The sequence below is a fragment of the Cyprinodon variegatus genome, unplaced genomic scaffold (genome assembly GCF_000732505.1).
Source record: "Cyprinodon variegatus isolate N-32 unplaced genomic scaffold, C_variegatus-1.0 Scaffold186, whole genome shotgun sequence".
NCBI lineage: Eukaryota > Metazoa > Chordata > Actinopteri > Cyprinodontiformes > Cyprinodontidae > Cyprinodon > Cyprinodon variegatus.
The window spans coordinates 658,329-681,976 of record NW_015150639.1 but is presented as its reverse complement, the minus strand read 5'-3'; the positions used below and the strand labels follow the sequence as shown (position 1 = coordinate 681,976).

Below are 23,648 nucleotides of genomic sequence, written 5' to 3'. Positions count from 1 at the left end.
AAGTAGGCAACAAATATACATTTTACAGTACTGTAGGATACTGCAGACTCTCAGAAGAATTGGTACACACGGTTGATTAAATCCTTTATTGTGAAGCACAAACTGATAATAAAATGTTGAAAGTGGAAAGTACCTTCAACATTCTAGTGTTTTTGTGTCTGCCATGATAAGGCATTGCCTTCCTAAGCTTGGGTGACAAAAGAGGGAAGGAAGTTAAAATGAGCATGAAAGAAGGGGTGGTGTAAGAGGATGAGGTCGAAGGTGAAGTGGCACCACTGGGTGGGGTGATCAGGAGTGTGTGGAGAGAAGGGGGTGCACCTCCCTCAATCCCTACCCCCGACCGTCAGCTCCCCTCCCACCCTTGAGCCAGGCAGCTGTTTGTCTGGCCCAGATGAAGCTTAGTGCAGACCTTGGAGCACGCTCCACTACATCCCAATAGCAGAAATTTGACTGAGCTACAACTCGCATTTGTTTTGTAATAGCTGATTGAATAGATTCAGACTCGGTCTTTAAGAGCAGTTGTGCTTGAGATAAAGGTTTTCTGTTGGTTTTCTACTTGTACACCCTGAGATTTGGCCTTTTCTCGAGAGCTGACATAGTCACCGCCTGTTGCATCTTATCTCCTTCCTTGTAAATTGGTTTAAACATGTAAAAGTCTTTGTGAAACCAACAACTGTGTGGAAAAAGAACCACATTTGAATTAAGATCTCTGCAAGGCTGAGATCCCTTGTAGACCAATACAAGTCTATATGTATATTTGAGTGCACAAAAAAGAGGCAGGCCCCCAGAATGCAGAGTACGTCTCTGTGTAAGTCCCCTTGAAAGTGTCCCTCTTTAAGACCTGTTTAAAAGGGACGCCCCCTCTTTGTGTCCACTGTTCTCGGTGGCGTACGGAGAGCCTTTTGTCCCCCTCTTTCATGTGCTCTCACAATAGCGTTGGCCGTTTGAAACACAACAGTAGATGAACTGTGCTGACAGTGTATTAAACTCTGATGAATTGCCTGTGCGAGGCATAGATCAATGTCCTTCAACCCCAAGCACACAGCGAAGCCCAGGCCTTGTCTCGGCTAAATGGAACAGGTTGCTGGCTCTTTTCAAAAGGCGCCTGATTATATTCATGTTTTGTTGAAGCAGAAGCCTTTTTAAAATGTGTAAATCTTTGCCATTCTGAAGACTCCCTATTTTCTACCCCTTTCATTTAGAAAAGTGACATTGAGATGCTGCTCATTTTGTTGGAGTTCTACTTTTTTTACTTCTGAAGTCTGCTTTCACAGCAAAAATAAACCTGTTGTAGACTAGTTATATCCTGGAAGCAAACAGCCTTTACCCAAGGCATCTCAGGCATACTTAAGAAATCAAATGCACACTAGGGGGCCTGTCTCTGACCTTTTTGCAACTTCTCCCTTCTGAAGGAAGCTTAGGATTGCCTGTTTACACAGATCACAACCACTTAAGAACAACAGACTTTGGCCACCAAGCTCTAAAAAGGGATGCAGACCATCAAGAACCTGAAGCATTACTACTACATACTCTGTAATGTTGATCACAGGTGGCAGAACTCCACTGGTACACTAAACATTAGCTTATTTTTTAACCAACTTTTATTCATCTTGCAGGTCTGGTTTAGCAACAGGCGGGCTCGATGGCGCAAGCAGGCCGGCGCCAATCAGTTAGCAGCCTTCAACCATCTGCTTCCTGGAGGATTCCCACCCACAGGGATGCCAACTCTACCCACCTACCAGTTGCCGGAGACCAGCTACCCCAGCACTACGCTATCGCAGGGTAAGTAACTGATGCAGCCTGTAATCCAAGAATATACTGAATGCTCTCTTTAATTGTTTTAACCCAATTTAGGTAAAAATTGCATTAGTGGTGTTTATTTGTGGTATGTCATCCCCATATTTCATATACATTTCATGCATCATGTGCTGCATATAAGAAGCATACAGCTGCTAGTTATCTTTATAATCACATCTTTGTTACACTCAAAAATAAACAATTTTTCCATTATAAGCAGGGGTTAAGTGGAGGCTTTACACTTTTTATTAAAGAAAACATTTTTTAAAGATTATTCTGGAAACATACAGCCCCATAATGCTTTAAGTTTAAAAATCTAAGGCTTGAATGACCTCCTAATGAAAAAGTAATGCTAATGACCTAAAAATGTGATTGTAGTGGGAAATCAGTTTTCATAAACCTTCCAAAACCTTCCGCCTAAAGGGTTAGGCGGAAGGTTTTGGTTCAACCTTCTAAAGGTTTGCTGCCCCACCAAGAGGTGTGGATCTCTACAGCTCCTCCAGAGATATCAAGGGCCTCATGATTGCCTCTCTGAATAATATTCTTACTGCCCAAAACTTTAGATACACAAGTTGAGTTGAACAGCTATGTTAGAATGTTTGTTGTGTCAAAGTCTCTTTATTTTCAAATTATCAGTTAAATTGAGCTCTGTGACAAATCCAAAGCTTGGAAAATGTATGTGTGCTGACTCTGTTTTACACGGCTTTATCTCCGAACTACATAAAGTGTTTCTTGGTCCTGACAATATTTTTTGCTTATTTATGTTAATCTATTAAATACTTTTATTTATCCATGAAATCTATGAAAATGTTTAAAGATTCATGTTTTTGTGGAACAGAGCCTTATTGATCTTGCTTTTTTTTGTGTGTGTGTACATATCAGAGGGCAGCAGCACATTGCACAGGCCCCAGCCCCTGCCACCATCTTCCATGCACCAGGGAGGTCTGAGCGCTGACAGCAGCTCCGCTTACGGCTTGTCGTCCAATCGCCACAGCTTCTCCAGCTACTCCGATACGTTCATGAGCCCCTCTGCATCCAGCAACCACATGAACCCTGTTGGCAATGGGCTCTCCCCACAGGTCAGACCAGCAGCCCTTTAAGGCCTGCTGCCATGTCTTGTTCTCTCATAGGTGTCGATAACGTTCTTTATTCCCCAGCTTTCCTCCTCCTCTCTCGGCTAAGGATATGTAATTGCATTTTTTTTCACCGAAATTAAGATTCAGAAACAGCATGTTCAGCGAAAATAACTGCCAGTGTGGGCTTTTATGTTCGCCTTTCCAAAGCCCTGGATTTATTTTAGCTACCCCAAATTGCTACATTTGTAAAACAATTGGATTAACATCAACAAATTAAAATTCATCTTGATAGCAACCAGAAGTGCTCGAGCTGCTCCAAACAGCGTTTTTCTACTTCCCTGGGACATCTAAATCCTGCACCGAGCTGAGAGAGCACATGCAGATGAAATAATTAGCTAAAGCTTATAAATGTGGACCCATAATCTGCTTCACGTAATTGTGTGCAGCTCGAAGACTCCAGTGCCTTGTGTGATTTTTCTGCTTGTCTCTTATGCTGCACAGTTTTTAGGCCTCTTTATATACAGAGTGAACCTTAATTTTTACCATGTGAACTTAATGCTTGGATTGCATGTAAAGATTTACTTTCATTCTTTTTTCAAAAGCCTTTGGTTTCAGCTGTTAACATCTTTTGGATATCCCTTCATTAATGAGCATTTAAATGCGTCTCTGTCTGGTAAGGGTTGAGCTTTAAGTAGCACAGAATGGAAAATGATTTGTATTGATGCAAATCGTGTGTACGGAGTGAATTATACACAATTACCCATCAATACTGGCCAGTCTTGCCCACCCTCACCAACAAGATGTGGTTAACAGGCAGAAAATAAGATTGAAATGGTGTGTAAAGAGTTGAAAATGAATTTCAATGCTGCATTTGTCCACAATTACCCCGTCGTTCACACATGTTTTATTGGGAGTTTTTTTTTTTCTCCTTCCTTCAAATATTTCTCAAAGCAGATTGGAAACATTCTTGGTATTACCCTCTTTCTTCAGAGAAGAAAGAATTAAGGATTTTGTGACAAAAAAGAGATTTTCTCTCCTGCTGGAGCGACGAAGGATAACATGGAGGCTCACAGCGTGTTTGATTGTTAATCGTGGCACAGGGGTTTTAACTGCTAATGCTCTCACTGCAAACCTGCCGAAAAAACACCAGGAACATGGAGCCTTTTATTATTATTATCATTAATGGGTCTCTCTAATACTGGCATGGGGTGCACTGTCGCTTTCCTTTCCCCCCCGTCAGAGCAGTTAAAGAATGTATTGGGATATTAAACATTTCCTGTCACAGTGGGGATTAGGATGTGAGAGTTTGGGCAGCTGTACAGTGCGGATTTCCAGTTTTCAATTACTCAATCAAAAGTGACTGATAGAGCCTACACCTAATGTGAGTTTGGACTGTTTTTCAGGGGTTTATTTGAATAAAGCTTAAAGTTAAAGTGTTGATTCTTTCCACGTGCTTCTGCAGGATGTTTGTGCTTCATAGAGGTGAAATGATTTGAATGCATCCAGATTGCTGTGTGGCATTCCTATCAGTGTCCCAGCATGGAGATGGATGCTCCCGCTGATACCAAAATCAGAGTTTGCTCACCAGTGCAGCTTCCTGCTGTGCTGGGCAGATATTCTTTCTCCACAAAGCAAAACACTTAAAAACTAAACAATAAACCTTCTGGTTAAATTTACTATTTTCTTTCTCTTGCATTTAACCAAATTCCAATCAACAACCAGAAGTTGCAATTTCACTTTCAAGATGTTCTCTCTCCTTTCATGAAATTGGCCAAAAAAAGCAGAATCTATAGAGATGGAAATGAGAAACTGATATTTTAAGTTGCAGACACAGTCTGTTTGCAGGAGATATGCTTGTGCATTGGCATGTGCAAGCCATTCCCTCAAGTGTCTGGTACTGATGGCCTTGCAGTTGCTGTAAAGATTGACAAAAATTCTGTGATTCACAGTAAATGGACTGCGGTCGCGAGATGCCAAATCTGTAATGGAATCCTGCAGCGTTGAACAGTCCTGACAGGAGCCCACGTCCATCCCAATTCCATGACCCATCCCAAAAGCACGCATCTCTGCCCATTACAGGCGGTGGGAGAAAAGCTATCCACAGTCCATAATGGCGGCTGTTGTTGCGGGGTATACAACATGTTTGGCTAGTTGAGGGTGCAGGGGTTGGGGTGGGGGAGCGCGGTCAAAAGTATATTAAAGGATCTTGAAAGCAAAGCTGTGCCTGGCTGGGCAAAAGGTATGAAACCAGAAGTGTGTTTTGTTGTTGGTCATGTTTCATTTAGTGGCTCAGCAGGTGTTGGAAAAAGGAGAAAGCAGGGGCATGAAGGACGACCATCCCTGCATTTTTTGTCATGCTCAACTGAACATATAGTCAGAGACTGAGTGCAATATGGACCGACAATATGAGATTTGGATTTCTTCAGAAAAAAAACATAAAATCGAATATGCTTTACTCATCTCACAAGGAGACTTTGTTCCTCCAGCAATGTTAATTAATCTTGGCTGTAATCGAATTATGTTACTCTTGACATATCCAGATGTGTCACTGACCTTTTGGCAACCGAAATAAACCAAACCAACGATGGAAACAGTATTCTGTAAAAGCGCGTCGGGATTAAATGACAGCAGATAACAGCAAGTAGCAGTTTGCTCCATTTTATACGTTTGAAATTTCGAATACTTTAGCCTACTATGACTAAGATGCTAGATTATCAAGGTTTGCAATCACCTCGAAATCTCACAGTCAAGGTAAGGGCTGTCTATTTTAAAAGGAAACACAAACAGAACTGCATGTTTCACTATTGTAATGTCAATTATGCTAATCATGCTTAAAGCTGATGGAGATGGATGTAAAGAAAAGTTAAAGATCTGTACCATACAAAGCAAAATAATACAATCATTTTCTTTTGATTTGAAGAAGTAGTGAAATCCTGTTTAATGTCAGGGCTGTGCAACATGTACAGCACACAGTGTGACATCATCTTTGATCTTTACGTAAGTAAGGGATGATCACCTATGGAATGGTTTTTTAAGGCTGTGGTACAGTTATAATAGATGCAAAAAAATGAAGGAATCATTTAACAATCTATAACAGGAGAGTAAGACAGAGCTGCTTCTAAATTAATACAGTGGTCACTTGAGTTATTTTTTTAATTGATCTGGTGCAAAACTGTCTTCATTAAAAAAAAAAAGAAATGGATGAGATGTGCTGTAATTGTAGCTCCATAATAATGTCACACTGAAACAATTCTTTACTTATCTTGTACTTACGAATTATAATTTTACCCATACTTTATGATTTTCCCATTTGGTCAGTTAAAGTAAGACAGATAAGGCCAATTGATTGAAGCAACATATTTCTCCGTCAAGTAGCCCACAAATAGAATGTATGGAATCATTTATAACCAAGACAGACATGAAGCAACCCAACTACAAAGATAAAAAAAAAAAAAAATGACCTGCAGACTGTCTGGGTTTTATTTCTACTTTTATACCATTTTTTTAAGTTGTAGTGGTAAATTTATCCGTAATGCAAAGATAGACAACTCTGTTAAAGGTATCATGGAGAATTTTCAAAAATTTTCTGAAAAGACCCGCCCTCTCCACTTAAAAAAAGAATGCACATGCCCAACCCCGTACCCGCTCCCGATAGGAAACGTCTATTAAACGCATATGCGAGAATTCACGAGCCAATTTTTCCTCGTGCACGCTCTGTTGAAACGTTGCTGTTTGCATCGCTCATTTAAGCTTACTTTCCAAAAGCAGATTTGCAATTTTTCATCTACTGTATGTCAGCGTCACCACCAATAAGTGAAAATCGGGACAAGCATGTAGGACAGCCTTTTGTAAACATATCACCCAATGATTGACAATTAGGAGGACCACTTATTTTGATAATCCACCCAGAAAAAGAACATCCTCCACTATACCTTTATTGTTAAAATGTTGTTATATTATATTTTTATGGATAGGTTTTAATCATTTCACACACTAGAATAGAATGTATCTCTTAAATAAAACTTCCAAATGGCAGGTCAGAGCCATGAAAAGAAAAAATCAGTAATTAGAAATGAAAACAAATGCAAGAAACGATTATGAAATCAAGCTCATACATTTTCACATAACACCAGAGCCTAAATACCATCAGTAACAGATGAAAAGTGAATTCCATAGAAAGGTGTTCACAGTTCCTTTCCTTGTAAAGAGGCATGATGGAGCAAGAGTGAAGCTGTTAACTCGATAGGTACGGTGGATAGTCTGATAAAGGAACTTCATAAAGTTTTATAAGAAACTTTTCTTTCCTGTTTTGCAGTTTTGTGAAACTGTTGTGTGTTTTGGAATGACAAGGATGTGTATGTGTGTGAGGAGGGCCTTTGGGCTGTGTGAGTGGGCTGGGGCCTACACACTCACACTTGCGCACACACAAATGTACACGGGATCAGAGGCAGAGCGGCTCTCACCCCTGCCTCCCTTTGATCTGTGTCCCCAGGCCTGCCTGCCCGCGCGGCGCTGCACCGTACCACGCACACTGACACCATGCTCACCAGCGACTCCCCACAACTGTCTAAGCGAGATAAGCCAGGGGAGACTCCAAACTGTGCTGCTGCTCTTCCATTAGCTACTGCAGACGCTTCTTTTAAAAATGGGATGAATTATTTTTAAGAAGCTAGCTCTGCTGTTGCCAAAAAAAAAAAAAAAATGGAGAGCGAGGGGGGCGAATGTACAGAACAATCCGGGGCTCTGGCTTCATTCCGCCTCCCTCCCTGACTTCTAACAAGACATCCTGCACCTGAATACCAATGAGAGGGGGAGATTCATGTAGTCCCCCACATTATTAAAACTTGGGCATTAAGCCTCTCACCGGGCACTGTGTCAGCTGGCAGCCTCCACTGACAACAAATCAAAGGGGATGAGCACATAGCCTGCATTCACGGCTCAGCCACTCGCAGAGCAAGTGGGGGAATACATACTGGTTAATTAGAACTCCCATTAAAACAAATACTGTTTCAATTTGGCAAGTATAAAAAAAGATGTAAGAGGCTTTAGAAAAAACAGACCTGCTGTCAGCAGTTGCCAAGAAAATCCAGGGGCTGCAAATCATATCCACTGGCTATACTGTTTCTGAACTGATTATTAATGTTTTTTAGCCGTTGTTTTGCAACACTATCGAACTCTGAGGAAAAAGATTTCCAGCATGAATGTTCCTTTTTCATGAAGTGCAGCTATAATGCATGGCTGGTTGGTGTTTGCTGATTGATAATTGGGCTTTTCACTGTCGAAGCCTTCAATGTAGTTCTCCTTTAGTAGTGCTGCACCTGAGCCATTTGTTGCTCCATCTTGTGAGTCTCCCGAGCAGCCTGAGCGCTGCCATTTCCACGTTCATTCCAAAATATTTCTGCTTGGCGCTTGATGCATTCATAATCTATTTTTCTCACCTACCAACCTTGCTTCCCCTCCACTTGGCATTCTGTCATCCAGCAATGCCTTCTTTGCCAATGGTGCTCTGCGTTCCCTTCCCTCTCCCCGCCTTCCTCTCCTTGCTCTCCAGCTTTCTCCCCTGGAGAGGCAGCTCTTCTACCCGCGCCCAGATGAAAGGCTACAGCGGACAATAAAAATGCTATTTAAATGCAAGGGTGTTTGTGTGCGGGTGAGAGATATTTCCTGCTGAAAGTGAGCTGCTGCATCCTGATAAATAGTAAATATAAGGGAATGTGATTTACATTTATCTTGCAGAGGCAGCCAATATGAATTTCAGTAAATCCTGGAAGATGGGGATTTAAGGAGGAAAATGACTGAGGCTGATTCACTTGCGGTGTGTCCCACGCAGCTGTGCCTATGAGGTGGAGAGTACCACTGCTGCACGCAGGTGCCGATCGTATCTGAGAACACTTATCACACACAGGGATATATAGTGGAGATTTCCAGCCTTAACACAGTAAGCACAATGATATTAATGATGAGATGCACTGACCAGACGTCTCCTGGTGGAAACCTAGTCAACATTTTTCATGAAGGTATGCCGATTCCAGTTTTCAACTGATTCAGAGTTTTTATTCTAAAAATTACCACATATAAAACATAAAATATTGTGTTTTATGTTACAGTCTTTAACAACAGAAAATGGAGAAAATCAGATTTGTTTTTTTACCTGTCTCTGCTTTAATCTGACCTTTCTCTGATCTAATAATTTGGTCTCTGATCTAGTTATTTCCGTCAGTTACCTAAATAACTGAAGGAAATAATGTAGGTTAATGCAATGAAGAGTGTTGATGCATTTAATTGATAGTAAAATTAATCACACATATCTATCAAGCTTCTCCTTGTTGAAAACAGTCCCGTTTCCTTTCAGGCCTAACCTACAATATATAATTGTGTCTGATTCCAATTATTGTTTTGGTTGATAAAAATGTTTGATCCCAAACTGAAGGATCAGGGCTTATCCTTTGTTGTTCTAAAAGATGTAGCTCACTTTGCTGCACATTCCTTTTTAAGGTTTACATTTTTCACCTAAACAACAAATTGAGAAAATACAAGATTAGTCAATTTGGTTGATTATGCAATTGACGAAAACATTGAAAATTTCTTATTAAACCACATAGACATTCTTTAGTGTATAATCTGTTCTTGGTTGGATTTATAATTAATTAAAACAGACAAACTCGTCAGACTTTCCCCTACCAATAGCAATCTCTGAGACTCTAACACATGCAGGTTAGAAAATGAATGTCACAGGTTTTTGATTTAGGACTTTAGTTAATCCAAATTATCAAAACTTAAAAGAGGGTCTTCAAAATACATGCTGTTGACTGAAACTGGTGGGGATTTAAAGTTTTGTTAAAGAAAATCCTGTTTTTATCATTTCATTTTTGGATCACAAACCAGGAAAAAAAACATTTTGCTCTTATATTTACTGATTGGAGCATTTCTAATAATGATAATATTAAGAATATTGGAGGCAAAACTACTGAGTGACTGGGGTCAGGGTGCAAGGGGTTAGAGAGGCAGATGAGGAAGAACCTGCCATGCACAGCCAACGTTTGGGATGTAGTCTGGCTGCATGTGGTTCCTGTTAGTTCCAGATGCCACTCTGACAGGTGCATAGCTGTGATTAATAGTTTCTGACTTCTTCACTCAGCCATTCTGTCGCTTCTTTTCCTTCTGTCTCTGTCCCTCTCTGGCTTCTTCAAGTCTATTCAGCATAGAAATAAAACGAAAAAAACGACAAGCCCAGGAACATGAATATTGCCAGAAAGCTTCATTGGACTTGTCTCTTTTCGTCTCCCCTTCTTCACAATGAGATGAGAATACGGGGAGGTTTGAGGGTCCGCAGCTGGTTGTCTTATACAGCAGCTTTTCCCCTCTCCAGCTGAGAGCTATTTCACTATTTATTTACATGTAATTATGGCTATGAGGTGCAGATATTAACACTGTCAAGAACAATTTGACCTGACATTTTTCACTAGACTTGGCCCCTGCTGTTTTCAGCAAACAACCTCCTCTGCTCCTGCTCCTCCTCCTCCCTCACTCCCTCAATCCGCCTCGCCTTCCTCCTGGAGCTCTCCTCTCTCTCTTTCTCTCGTAGGCACTGGCCCTGCCTCGCTGAAGCCACTCTCCTGGAATCAGAAAATTTGCCGTTTAATTTAGAAAGAGGCGTCGGTGCGAGGTCCTGAAGAGTCAGAGTCTGCACTGTGTGCACAGAGAGGAGGTGGGAGAGGAGGGAGGAGGGGAGTCTCTTGTTCCCAATGGCTGAATCCATCCCATAGTTACTCAAGCATATCACTAGCAGAGAATAGAGGATTGCTCCCCACACGTTCTCCAATTGCAGTCCAATAGACGGCATATTAACCTTTGGTTAGAGCGGGGCCGAGTTTATAGCTCAGACTGGGGGACATTTAGGAGGAATGGGGGGGTCGTTTTACATGTCGAACAGCTGGGCTTTCTTTAACAATGACACTAACATGAGCAAGAGTGGACTCAAGTGGATTTCATTTGATAGTAATTTGCAAAGAAGAGACAAGAGGAGGTGTGGACAGGCCTAACATAAATATGAATTCTGTTTCATTTCCGCTCATTTAGGTTTCCTTTGTGTTGCATAAACAGCTCAGATAGAAGAGACACAGGCACAGAGTGGATAACACGTTGTGAGGAGTGACAGCTTGTTTCAGTGCCCGCTAATCGTCCTCATCTGTGCCTGACTTGTCAATGCCCAGATTCTGTCACTGCCAATCAGCCACTTAATTGAACACAATTAGCATCCCCCCCACCCCAAACTCCCCCTATATGCATTACATTCTTCAAAGCCCTCTTTCTCTCTGCCTCCAGCGTCACATCCTCCACCCGTCTCCCTTCTGCTTCATCCTCCTGTGCTTCAGCCGTATGAGAAGACTTTTCAGTTTTTATTAATGTGCTGCGGCCAATTAACGCAGCGGCACGCAGACCAGGGCCCATCATCTGCTGCCTGCCACCGGACCGGCTGTCTGCTGCAGCCCCCTTTCGCCGCCCCTCTCCCCACCTCCAAACCATGACCAAAACGCTTTAATTCAATTTATGCAATCACTGTTATTTTTAAATAGTCATTTTGTCTGCTCAGATGAGGGGTCTTACTGCCCGCTGGGCCGGCCCTCTCATGCGAAGGATGAAGGGGGAGGGCAGTCGGTTACTGCAAGATATATATATATATATATATATATATATATATATATATATATAGTTGTTTCCATTTATTGCTGTTCTTCATTTTATTTTTAAATTCTTAGCTGTATGTTTCTGTATTTTTTTTATTACATTGTCCTTTTTATTTTCATTTATTGTGTAGCCAAAAGCTAACAGCAGGTATTAGAGGGATTTAGACCAAAACGCCTTTTACCAGACACCTTAGAGCAGGGTCTACCCAGGAGACAAATCTCAATTTAGCACTTTCCCTCTGTGTCCTTTTCTCCCAACTATAGAAAAAAAAACATTAGCAACAGAGAAATAACAATATTTAATATAAAAAAACTTATTTCAATTTACATGCAGGAATGAATGTTTAATCTGAAGAGCTGAAGGAAATTAACAGATATTCTCTTAAAGTCAGTTACAGCATTTAATGATGAAAACCCTTAGTTTACAGTGAAATTGTGTAAAACAGCTGAGACCCCAAAATTGTGAAAAATGGTATGTACCATATTTCCATGATATGTTTAGTAAACGTTCCTTGATTTAATACTGGTTTAGATATCAGTTAACAGACTTGTAACTGACTTGCAACTGAGCTATAAACAAGTCCTGGTCTAGCTCTTTGATTAGCCACAGTATTCCCCTTTTTTAGATAATCAAGCTTAGCTTTGGTTGGCTTCAAACAGGTGCCCTGGCTAAGCTATAAAAAAAGAAAATGAATAGAAAAATGGGGAGCGAATGGTATATATAGGATACTTTTGAAACTGAAACTCACCCTGAATAAAGACTGATTATGAATTAAATCCTCCAATAACCCCTTTAGGCAATTTTTTCTAAACAAGGTGACATAGTTAAATAAAAGATATATATTTATTCTAATGCTTACATTTTGTTTTTTCCCAAAGTCATTTGCTTTCCTATGCTTCTGAGTCACTTCTGGGTCACAGAATTGAACACTTTTCTCTTTGTCTAATCATGCCCTCAGGACTGGCCTTCAAATATTGATCTCAAATTCAGTGTCATAGGCGTTGGTCTTTAAACGTTCCTGGCTGCTGAACGAGTATCAGCCGAGCAGATCTGCTAAGGTGCACAATACTGCTCTGCAGCGCTCAGATAACTTGAAGACATTTGGAGTGGCTCATTTTCTTCCAGCCCGTCTGCCCCGGTGACCTGTGCCTAACTTAAAGGTACATCTCGGGGGCATTTTGATTTGGGCAGAGTGGGGAGGTATCGGTGACAGAGGAACTAATCCAGTATTGCGCAGATTAAGAGTATTTGTGGAAGTGGGGTGTGTTGGCGCTGGGAATGGAACAGAAAGGGTTCCTATCAGCTCTCCAGGCAGGCTGGCCCTCAGGCCAACGCAGTCCTACAGGAGTCTTTGTACTTCCCAAAGCCTCTACTTTCCTCTCACTCACTTTTTTCTTCTGTCTTCTCTCTATATTTGGCTATCAGCTTCTCAGCTCTCCATTTATAGTCATTGCATTGGTGCAATCATGTTGTTTTATAATCCAGCTGAAAGCTACGCTCTTATTAAAACCAGGTGGTGACTGGGACATGTGTGAAAGTTCTGATATGAGCTTCTGACACTTTAAGGAGAATTCAGTCAAATATTTTTCTACCATAACTCACTTGAAAAAGAAAAAAGAACCACAGTAAAATAAAAACCAAGAAATAATCCTTAATGTTATTCATCCTAATATGAAAAAAGAAATCTTGTCTAGCAGCTGTTTTATTTTTTCATCCATAACCACTCCACTCTTTCTGTATCACATTGTTTTATTCTTGCATAAACACTAACAAAGAACAACTAATCAAACATTCACACAAACAACAAAAAAATGTAATTTGACTCGTAGAGAAATTAGTTAGCTGTGAAAAGGGCCCTTTTTTTGTCTCAAGTCTGCTATTTATTTATCTGAAAGGATGCACATTGTATCAATTTACACTTCCCCACTCAGTTTGCCGCAGGCCACAGGGCTCAGAAGTTGAGAGAATTAATTACTTTTTTATTATTATTTATAAAGTAATCTATCTGTAGAGAGTGTGAGGGGGAGAAAAAAAAAGAAAAACGGGGTGGGTGAGGAGGGATAGGGTACTGCGTTTCTTTGTGAGTGTGAGTGTGTGAGAGAGAGACAGGGAACGCCCTGGAGCATTGTCCTTTAAACTGGGTCCTGGCTCACATTATCTCCCAAACCAGCACTCACACAACAAACGAACTGCACGCTGCTGAGGACGCTGTATATGCAGGCGGCTGGTGGGGGGAAAGGAGGAGGAAGGATGGAGACATAAAGGAAGAAAACTCTTCTATAAAGGAGTGTGTTGGGTTTATAAAGAAAATATTTTCCTTCATTTAAACCAAACTTTTAACGCCGATACAAGTACTTCGGTCTTTTATCGAACAAACCTCAGAAATACTACAAAGTTGCAATTTGAGCACACAATGAAAATTTCCTCAGAAGTTCTGAAATTCAGGCTAAAAAATTCAGATCATCCCTGAATTTTAACATGTTTAGTTATATTTCCTACCAGTTAGCACCTCAGCCCAAGGTGCTGAACGTACCACTGAGTGTGGATGTATTTTTATTTTTATCAGTTAGAACATGAAAAAAGGAGATCCTTACATTATTATTACCTTGCGTTGCAGTTCGCACCACTGTAAAGAGTAAGTAGAGCTTAGCTAGAATGGTAAAGCTAATTTCAGTTGTGACGTCCAATAGCATCTGACTGTAAGGCTGGAATCAGATCTGCATAGTTATATTCTTCCAATATTTGCATATATAGATAAAGGCGTCAGGAAATCACAAACACTGAAAGAATCTACTTTTCCAACCTTACCCCACACAGCAAAATAAAAAATAAACACCTGTTGCTGCACCCTGCTGACCAGCTGGCTGAAAAAAGGATCATACGTTACAAAGATGGTGACTTCAGGCTCTATTTTAAAATGTTAAACAGAGTGTTTGAGTGTGTAAAGTAAAAAAGTGATAATAATCTCCATAATAACAAAATATCAAAGGCCATTGTTAACATTTTTATAGTTTTAATTTTCAATTGTTATATTAGCCACAGTAAGAATAATTGTTGCATTTGCTGTTTAATAAAAATAGATTGTTCCCTACATTTTTGTGTTTTTTTGTGGTAATAGCTTATCAAAATGTGACAATTTTATTCAGTTTGTTGTTATCTCTACAGAGGGATGTTTTAAAATAAAAATGCATCAAGATGCAGATGTATTTGTGAGCTGAACCTTGCTCAGGTTAGACCTACACACTGCAGAGAAGAGTCCAGATGTAATCAAAGAGGACAGCTGTAGTTCTGACTCTAGCCTGAATCCTGACAGATAACTTCACCCTCTATCTGCTCCTTCATCAGGCTTAAAGTATTGCGGAGAAACTATATTGATTTTTATTTAGCAGTGTGAACACAAACCAAATGAGAATCTCAGCTTTGCAATGACATGTACCTTTCCCCCCCAAGGAAAACTTGAATTATTAACCAAGGACCTTTTTTTTATGAGGACGTCTGAAGGATACTCTCACACATTGCCAAGTCTTGTCACACTGCAGCTAGCTCCATCCCAATTTGCTAAAATAGCAAAACTGCATCCCGTTAATGATAAGAAGTCATCTTCTCTTGAAGAACTTTTATAAGCATGAATAATGACTGGGCCAATTGTTGGCTATTCTGTTTAATAAGGAAATGATGTAATCAGGCTTTAATTAACCAGTAACTGAAATGGACTCATGCCCTCCAGCTGCCTCTCTCAGGACACTTCCCTCCTTCCCGTTTCACTTTAAGCAAACCGCCCTCCTCTTCCACCCCAGCATGTTCAGCTCCATATGTGAGGAAGCAAAACATGTGTCAGACACGAAGAAGGCCATGAATCTCCCTCTTATAGATAAATGTCACATGCTTTGTACGCAGATGTGAAGGGGGGCAGTGGGGGTTTCCTTACTGATAGAATTAACATGTGGAAGTGACTAACCGGTCTTTGTGTTTCTGATGTGCTTCGGGGTACTTCATATTTCCAGGGAGGCCCTTATAAATGATTAATTTGCAGAATGTGGTTAATTTCCCCTCTCAGAGGGATCACTCCTGGCCTGGGCATGTCGGCCATTTTCCTTAGGCCTTGTTTTGCTGCATGCATATGTGCATGTAAGGGTTTGTGGATGCATGCTTGCAAACATATGTGTGGGAGTGTATCGGCCCCTGTTTAACTACCTCCATGATGGGCTAATTGGTTTAGCAGCAAAGGGGCCAAAGGCCAGTGTAGCATAGCGAAGCTCAACATGAACCTGATGTTGAAAGGAAGAGAGAAGCATGTGTGGAACAGTTACTATATTTTTTAGTTTTTTTTTTTTTTTTTTATAAAATCTTTTCTCCCCCACAGACCCCAGAATGGGAACTGGCAGCATGGGAGCAACTTTATTTTTCTACATAGAGGCAACATAATCTCTTCCATTTTAACTTTTTCCAGACCTTCTGACGAGTGTCACTTGCTATTACACTAATCTACTATATTGAAATGGTAGCTTTTATGCATTATCAATAATATACAGCTGTAATGTTCAAGGCAAACTCAAACTTGCAGGATAAGTGCCCCCCTTTACTTGGGTTTGTGGAGCCTACTTTGTGTGGGGATCTGAGGGGATCATTTACCAGTTCCAACTCCATTACTATTCATGAGATGGGTAGGCTAGGGGCGAGGGATTAGGGACTCCCTTGGTGCTTGTTGTGCCACAGGCTTGGGCTCAGGCCTCAGGCTCTGGGACACAAGCTGTCTGGCAAGGATGGTGGGTCTATTATCATACTGGGACCCTTCTGTCCCACAGTAGAACGGTTACTGTCAGGACCAGCTAATGGAAACAGTGTCTCTTGTTCCCTTTCCGTGTGTTTTAACCTCAACGACCTCCTTGTTCTCTTTCACTTGCTCCTAAAAGAGATTTAAAAGTTTCTTACTCATTTTAAAGTTTGAAATGATCCATTTCTCCAGACTTTCTTCACCATTAAGGGAAGGATGGAGCTATACTTGCAGAGTAAAAAAAATATATATTGCTGAACTCTTTTGATCCTCAGTTTGTCCAACTTTCAATATCTTCCTGCGCTCTCTTCCCTCACTCTAGGTGATGAGCATCCTGAGTAACCCCAGCGCTGTACCCTCGCAGCCCCAGCACGACTTCTCCATCTCTCCGCTTCACAGCAGTCTTGAGAGCTCCAACCCCATCTCAGCCAGCTGCAGCCAGCGCTCTGACACCATCAAGAGCGTGGACAGCCTGGCTTCCTCCCAGTCGTACTGCCCTCCAACCTACAGCGCCACCAGCTACAGTGTGGACCCTGTCACTGCTGGCTACCAGTACAGCCAGTATGGCCAGAGTAAGGACATTTTCTTTATTTTTTCTGCTTTTAAAAGTCAAATTACTCTTTCCTGTCTGTGCTCTAAGACTTAATAAACAAACAGAGCTTTATGCCCCTCCTATGCTACTTTTCAAATTTTTTTGTTTTGAGGCTACGGACTTTAATATTTTAATTAGGATTTTTTCAGTAATAGACAAAAACAAAGTACCTCATCAAATTGAAGTACATTTGTTAGTCCAACAGCCAATCCCTAAAGCAGTTTAGTCATATAATATATATATATATATATATATATATATATATATATATATATATATATATATATATATATATATATATATATATAATATAAAAACCATAAGATATGGTCAGTTTCAGAAAGTATTTCAAGTATTTATTAACATAAGTATTTAAGTTGGCAGCTGTTTCTCTGTTAGTTCTGTGTCTAGATGCAAATTACCAAGCATAAAAATGCTTTACTGTAAATTTTTCAATATAAAACTGTCTTAATGTTTGGTCTACTTGCATGATACAGTCAGTACCATGTTTTAATCAGATTTAGTCTCATTTGGTCAGAGCAGGTTTTCTCTCCCTCTAGAATAGCTTTTATTCAACATCTAACAGATTTTCAGCAGTAATGAATCTCTTCTATTGATGCCACATATGTAATAGTTGTCCTGTTGGTGCATTCTCCCACCTAGGCTGTGCATCTCAACAGCTCTTCTAGAGTAATTATATTGATCTTAGCTATGTCTATAAGCATTGTTTCCCAAGTTTTACTTAAATGGGCAACCATATTCGATTAATTTCCCATTTGTGCCATACTTCTAAAGAAGGCTGGGATTATATGGATTTTATGTAAGGGTATCGGAGTAGAATGGGGTTAAATGCAGACACAGGACAATTATTTATTTTTTTTATTGTAAAAAATATAAATGATGCATAAGTTCGACTTATTTTCACTTCTATTTGTTGGCTTAACACAGAAGTTCCCAGTAAAATACATGAAAGTTAGCTTTAATTTAGCAAAATGAGGAAAAAAATCAGGGAATATGAATACTTGTGGGGAGCATGGTGAAAAGGTGATGCCTACCTTCTAGGAAGGAGAGCCTCCTGACCTTTCCAACCCTGGATTGTGAAGGCAGACACGTGCTCTTGATAAAGCCCCCCCCACCCACTTCTCATCCTTCCACCTCCATCCTGCTGCAGAGTTACCTCAGTCACACCCCACTCCACTTGGATGGGAAAGAGAGGAGGGCCACTTCAAAGGACGGCAGACCCTCAGGGCCCACAGTGTCCTCTTGCCCACCTCTCTTTCTCTTGTCTCCATCACACACACACATACAAGTCCCCCTCAGGACAGGAAAGAGTTTGCTTTATTAGATTAGTATAATTGACTGATGCTGTCACAACCATTCATGAGAGCTAAAATGAAGCACACTTCCCCAAACAAGGCAGCCAGCAGCAGCTATCTCACATTTGTTTGTTATTTACGTGGATGTTCCTGTAGCGATGATGGGTTTTGTGCTTTGAGGATCTGCGCATGCAAGCCCGTGCCAGTCTGTCAAGTTTCAGGGTGTGTGCGCACAGCAGAGAAGAAACTGATGGCAGCGCGGATGTGATCTGATGTGAGGTTAATTAAGACGGTGATTGAGCACAGTAGATGGGTAATGAATGGAGGGGAAAGGGAAGAGCTGCTGTCTGACGATGAAAATGATCGGCCATGTGGAGTGTGGAGGGCATGAAATCAGAGATGCCAGGAGTAATGAAGACTGGCACACAGAACACACACGGGGACCCCTGTGACTGACAGCATGGAGACTCCACCAGGATGCACATGCTCCATGCCAACAGCGTGCCAACCTCAGACAAGTGACAGGGGAGGGGTTTTTTATCTTTCACTCTAGCTGTCTGAATTGTTTTTTATTTGACTCAGTCTTCTCTGCCACAACTTGTTACAGCCTTAATCAGAAGGATGATATGAGAGCGAGTAGGACGTGTGCCGCTGATGTCCACCACCTGTCTCATGCGTGTGTTTTTTTTCTTTCTTTCTCATTTTTTTCCTTTCAGCTGCGGTGGATTACCTGGCTAAGAATGTGAGCTTGTCCACCCAGAGGAGGATGAAACTCGGGGACCACTCAGCTGTGCTGGGGCTCCTGCAAGTAGAGACGGGACAGGCCTACTGAAGACACCTCACACTCATCCTCCACCTCCTGTCTCTCCGTTTCATCCGCCTCAGTTTGCTCCATGCTTTCCATCAAGCCTGGACTCCAGGTCAACTCTGTGATGCCCGTCATGACATCGGAGAAAGTGACGGTTTTAGGGAAGGCAAGATGTTCTTCAGACAAATTCTAATTGTTAACGAGCATTTAGCTCAGAGGGACCAAACAGGAGCCCTAGGATGGCGGAGTTGGGACGCCTTGAGCTCCTTCTTTGTCATGGCTTCAGTCCAGCACACGTTTAGAGCCATCAACAACATGTACTTTGACCTTGCTGTTCATAGTAGTTAACAAAGCCAACATCATTTGAATAACTCTTATTCCTTGTTCCTTTTTTGATATTGTTAAGCCTATTGTTGCTGTTCTATGATTATGGTTAATGTGATTTTTGTTGTTGTTTGAATCCATTCGTGTCTCTTTTATCTGTCTGATGTTGGTGCGTTAAAAAACCCCAATGGAGGATGACTGAGACGATATGAAAGCGACTGTCTGTTGCGCGTGTGTGTACGTTTGCGTGTCAGCACATTTACACACAAGAGGAGATGATTGTTTTCCAAGCTGCTGCTCCCTGAGCTCCAACGCTCATGAGCGATTTGACCTTCCCACTTTCATATTCCTCTTGACATTCCTAAAGAACTTGGCCACTCTGTGGGAAGTCTGGCTGGATGGATTCAGCAGGGAATTTAAGCAGCGTATTGGCCGCCAATAGCTTCCCCACCACACGTCTTCGTAACCTCCATCCAATGCTTAGCTGTGGCCCACAGGGAAAGGGGGGCATTGTTTGCAAAAACAGGATTGGGGAAATTAATGTGTTTTGAAATATAGACCTTGCCAAGGAGGGCTAACTCACTCAAACCAGCAGCTCCCCATACCCACTCCCTGGAAAGCCCATCTTCCAGGAAATCCTCTGTTTGGCTTAAACACTTTAAAGCTGATTAAATCACACAAATATAATGTCAAAGCTAATTCACAGTGACCCTTTTCCTTTAAGCCTTTCAGTTCCTTTACCCATTTTGTAAATGCACCTTTAGTTCGTTTCAACTTCATGAATAAAACAGGCACTCCTTCAAAACATTCCTCACTCTCTTTCAATAAAAAAAATATATATATATAGAAAAGCATTCCAGCATTTTCTGGTTCTGTTGTGAGATTAAAGAAAGGACAAGCTGTGCCATTCACGTGCACTCTGGAAAATCACATAATCCAGTCATCTGTGAAAGGGCACAGGTAACGCCGCTGATTGGCCCCCCACTTCGGTTTGGACCAGAGCCTCGGCCTATAATCCTCCAGCTTTTAAGATTTCAACAAAATGTACAAAAAAGGCAGAAAAAAATGTAATAGTTGATATGAGAAATTTGTGTAGCACTCATAGTTGACTTTGGATATGAAAGAGGACCAGCTGTTCTTTTGAGGTCTTAATGTTTTTCTGACATCACTGTACACAGAGAATTGGACCCTCTGTCGCCTTTAAAATCAGTAAAAAAAAAATGTACATTTCCAAAAGCAGATTGTGTATTGTTTGGTTATAAAGAGTATGTTTTATACTAGCATAATGAGTGGGAGGTCATCGAGGGATCTGTAAGAGAAAATGATTTATATGAGTGTCGTTGACCAGCCTGTTTTCTGTTTTGTTTGTTTATGTTGTTTTTTTCTTTGTTTTATTTCTTATTTAATTGTTTAAGTTGTTTGAGCCAAAAATGTTTTGTTACTGTTTTTGGCCCCAATGAGAACAAATTTGTATAAATTAGCGCAGTTGTAAAAGAAGTTTAAAGTTAAAGTGAGTTAAGGAGGATTAAAATGAGCTCAGATAAAAAAGGAAAAAGCTTGTTTTCTCAGATGGACTCTGGTTGGACCACACTGTACATTTGAAAAGTGGCAGGAAGAGACATCTTCACCTGCCAGAGAGTTTCTAGCAGCTGGTTTCACAGACTGATAATGAATGGACCACGGACCTAACACCGCCCGCACCCAGAGCCATTTTGGTTGTGGCACTGTTGATGGATGCGAGTGACAGTACCCCCCCCACCCCACCTGAGGGTAAGGGGTAAAACTGAAGAGTCAGGCTTTGATTTGTGGACCAATAGGACTTCAGGAGTACAAAGCAACGCTGACTCCACTCTGAGCGGCAGCTGCTGCTGCTGCTCCACTTTGAAACCTCACTCTTGTACATTTTAAAACTGAAAAATTTTAGACTTGTCTTTAGTGTATCAAACCCATTTCTAACACTTGGATATTTAAGGCATACAGCTCCTTATTCCTCCTCCCCTTCTTCCTCTTCCTCCTGTCTCTGTGAGCCCTAACCTGTTTTAGTTGCTTTCTGACATCTGTGCTTTGCTTTACTCCTCTTTCTGTTCCGCATGTGTGTATATTATCATGGTATAATTTATTCTGCTGTATGAAGTATTAGAGTAGTGGGAAACTTGTATTGGTATTTACTACCTTCAGCCTGTTGGTGTGTTTAATGTAACACTGGCGTAACTGTTATCAATTAAAGATCCAAAACTGACTTCCTGTGTGTTTCATTACGGAATAAATCCTATGATGTTTTTCATACAAAAATTACCTAACTGATTAATAGACTCATGGAAGAGAAAAAAAAAATAATATCATTACATCATCTCTACCATTCAAGTTTAAAAATGATCCAGGTTTTTAAATTGTTTTAATTCAACCTAAAGTGTAAAAAAAGTAAAACAAAAAAACTGCCCCAGATAAGAGTGAGAATCCTTGCTTTTGCATTTAAATAACCCAGAGAGATGCATTGGTGTGGGATACACTGATTTAAAGTTTTGTTTATAAATTAAATTCTATTTCAATTAGATTTAACAAATCTGTTTAGAAATGTGTTGGATGTTATTTTATATCTTACAAAAGTTGAAGCGAATGCAATAGAAATACTAAAGTCTGATTTGAATTGAGACTGCAATAAAGAAATGTTGATGCATTTTCTGAGGAATAAATAAATAAATGCATCAAGGTATTGATGCATTTCATACACTGAAAAGTAACCCAGATTTTACGGTGTTTGATCTTAGAAAATTGGCAATTAATTAGTGTGCCACCTTTAAGTCGCAATTGCATATTTTCTCCTGATTTATGCATCCTTCCAAATATGGTAAAAGTCTCCATCTTGAGCTTATTCTTTTTCTACTGATAGTTTTTCCTTTTTTAAAACATTAAATACATCTTAAAATAGGTGAAACTACTGTATGTAAAGTAAATTGAAAGCGGCATCTGATGTTGTTTTTACTTGGGCTGAAACAATTAATCGTGATTGATGGATTTTTAAAGTAATTGTCAACTAATTTAGTAATCGATTAATAATTAAATGGAGTATAGAGACCCTAAAACATGCCTCTAGCAGACAGAGGAACCCACCTTAAGCAGCAATTATACCAACATTGTAAAAAATTGTCTAAACATTTTGCATTTAAGATTAAAATCTTTTTCATTTGTGAATATTATCTGTCCAGAAATCCTCAAGTGGAAAAGTCTCATAATTTCTTAAAAAGTCTTCTTTTGCTATCCTATTATTAATCGATTAATCCAAAAAAAATTATCAACAGATTTATCGATTTGCAAAATAATGCAGCCCTAGTTTTTACCTTTAGGATTAGCCTTTTACAAATTATAGAACAATCTGTGTGTCCACAAAGCTTGAACAAGTATCAGTCTATCTCTTCTCTGTTTGTTAAACTGTTTTTGTGGGGTCACTGGGCCACCATTGACTTTTTGGAGTGCTGTTGATGTGATTAGCGAGTGATGAGAGCTCAGACGTCTGAGACAGGGAAACACAGACAGAGTGTGCGTCTCACAGCAGCTGTAGGAAGTAATTCATTCTGCCTGCTGACCAGCAACACTCATTTCAGCCCACAGCCGAACAGGGAATGTAGGCTGCAAATCTCTGTGGTATGGTGTGAATGTAGGGGAACTAACCGGTACGGTATGGCAGCATCCGCTGTGCTTTATATTACATGACAGAACACTGGAGCACATTTAGTCTCTTACCAACAGCACTGCTGGAGACATGTCAAACCCGCCGTAGGTATGTTCTTTTCGTCCTGGCTTACTTTTAAGAACATTTCATCATACTGGATGTGACAGCAAACATTATATTGCGTAAAGCAGGAGGGATGGGTTCAGACACATATTTTTTATAAATGAAAATCTGCGTGCATTTGAATTCATCCCCTTTCATTATGACGCCACAAAATAAAATCCAGTGCAACCATTTGCCTTTTGTCAAATGCACGGCAAAAGAAAATCAATTGAAGTTTGCTGTTATTAAGTTTGTGACCAACTTCCCCTATCTAAGTGAAGTAAAAGATCCACAGAATATTATACTGCCACCACCGTGTTTCAGAGTGGAGATGATGAATTCAGAAGATATTGAGTGTTAATTTGTTTTCCCACTCATTTCCGCACTGTGTTCTTTTCAGAAAATTACATTTCAGTCAGTTGTTTGTAACAATATATATATATATATATATATATATATATATATATATATATATATATATATATATATATATATATATAT

General features: G+C 40.4%; 1 protein-coding gene across 3 annotated transcripts in view; it reads left to right on the top strand.

Annotated features, from left to right (window-relative positions):
* pax7 (paired box 7) overlaps positions 1-21,614 on the top strand; it is a 53,313-nt gene extending 31,699 nt beyond the window's left edge. For all 3 annotated transcript variants that reach the window (XM_015379171.1, XM_015379170.1, XM_015379169.1), the window contains 4 exons: positions 1,617-1,782; positions 2,680-2,876; positions 16,658-16,907; positions 18,960-21,614. In XM_015379171.1, the coding sequence (XP_015234657.1) occupies positions 1,617-1,782; positions 2,680-2,876; positions 16,658-16,907; positions 18,960-19,075 (729 nt within the window). In that variant the 3' untranslated portion in view covers positions 19,076-21,614. The remainder of the gene's footprint in view (positions 1-1,616; positions 1,783-2,679; positions 2,877-16,657; positions 16,908-18,959) is intronic.
* The last annotated feature ends 2,034 nt before the right edge of the window (positions 21,615-23,648 follow it).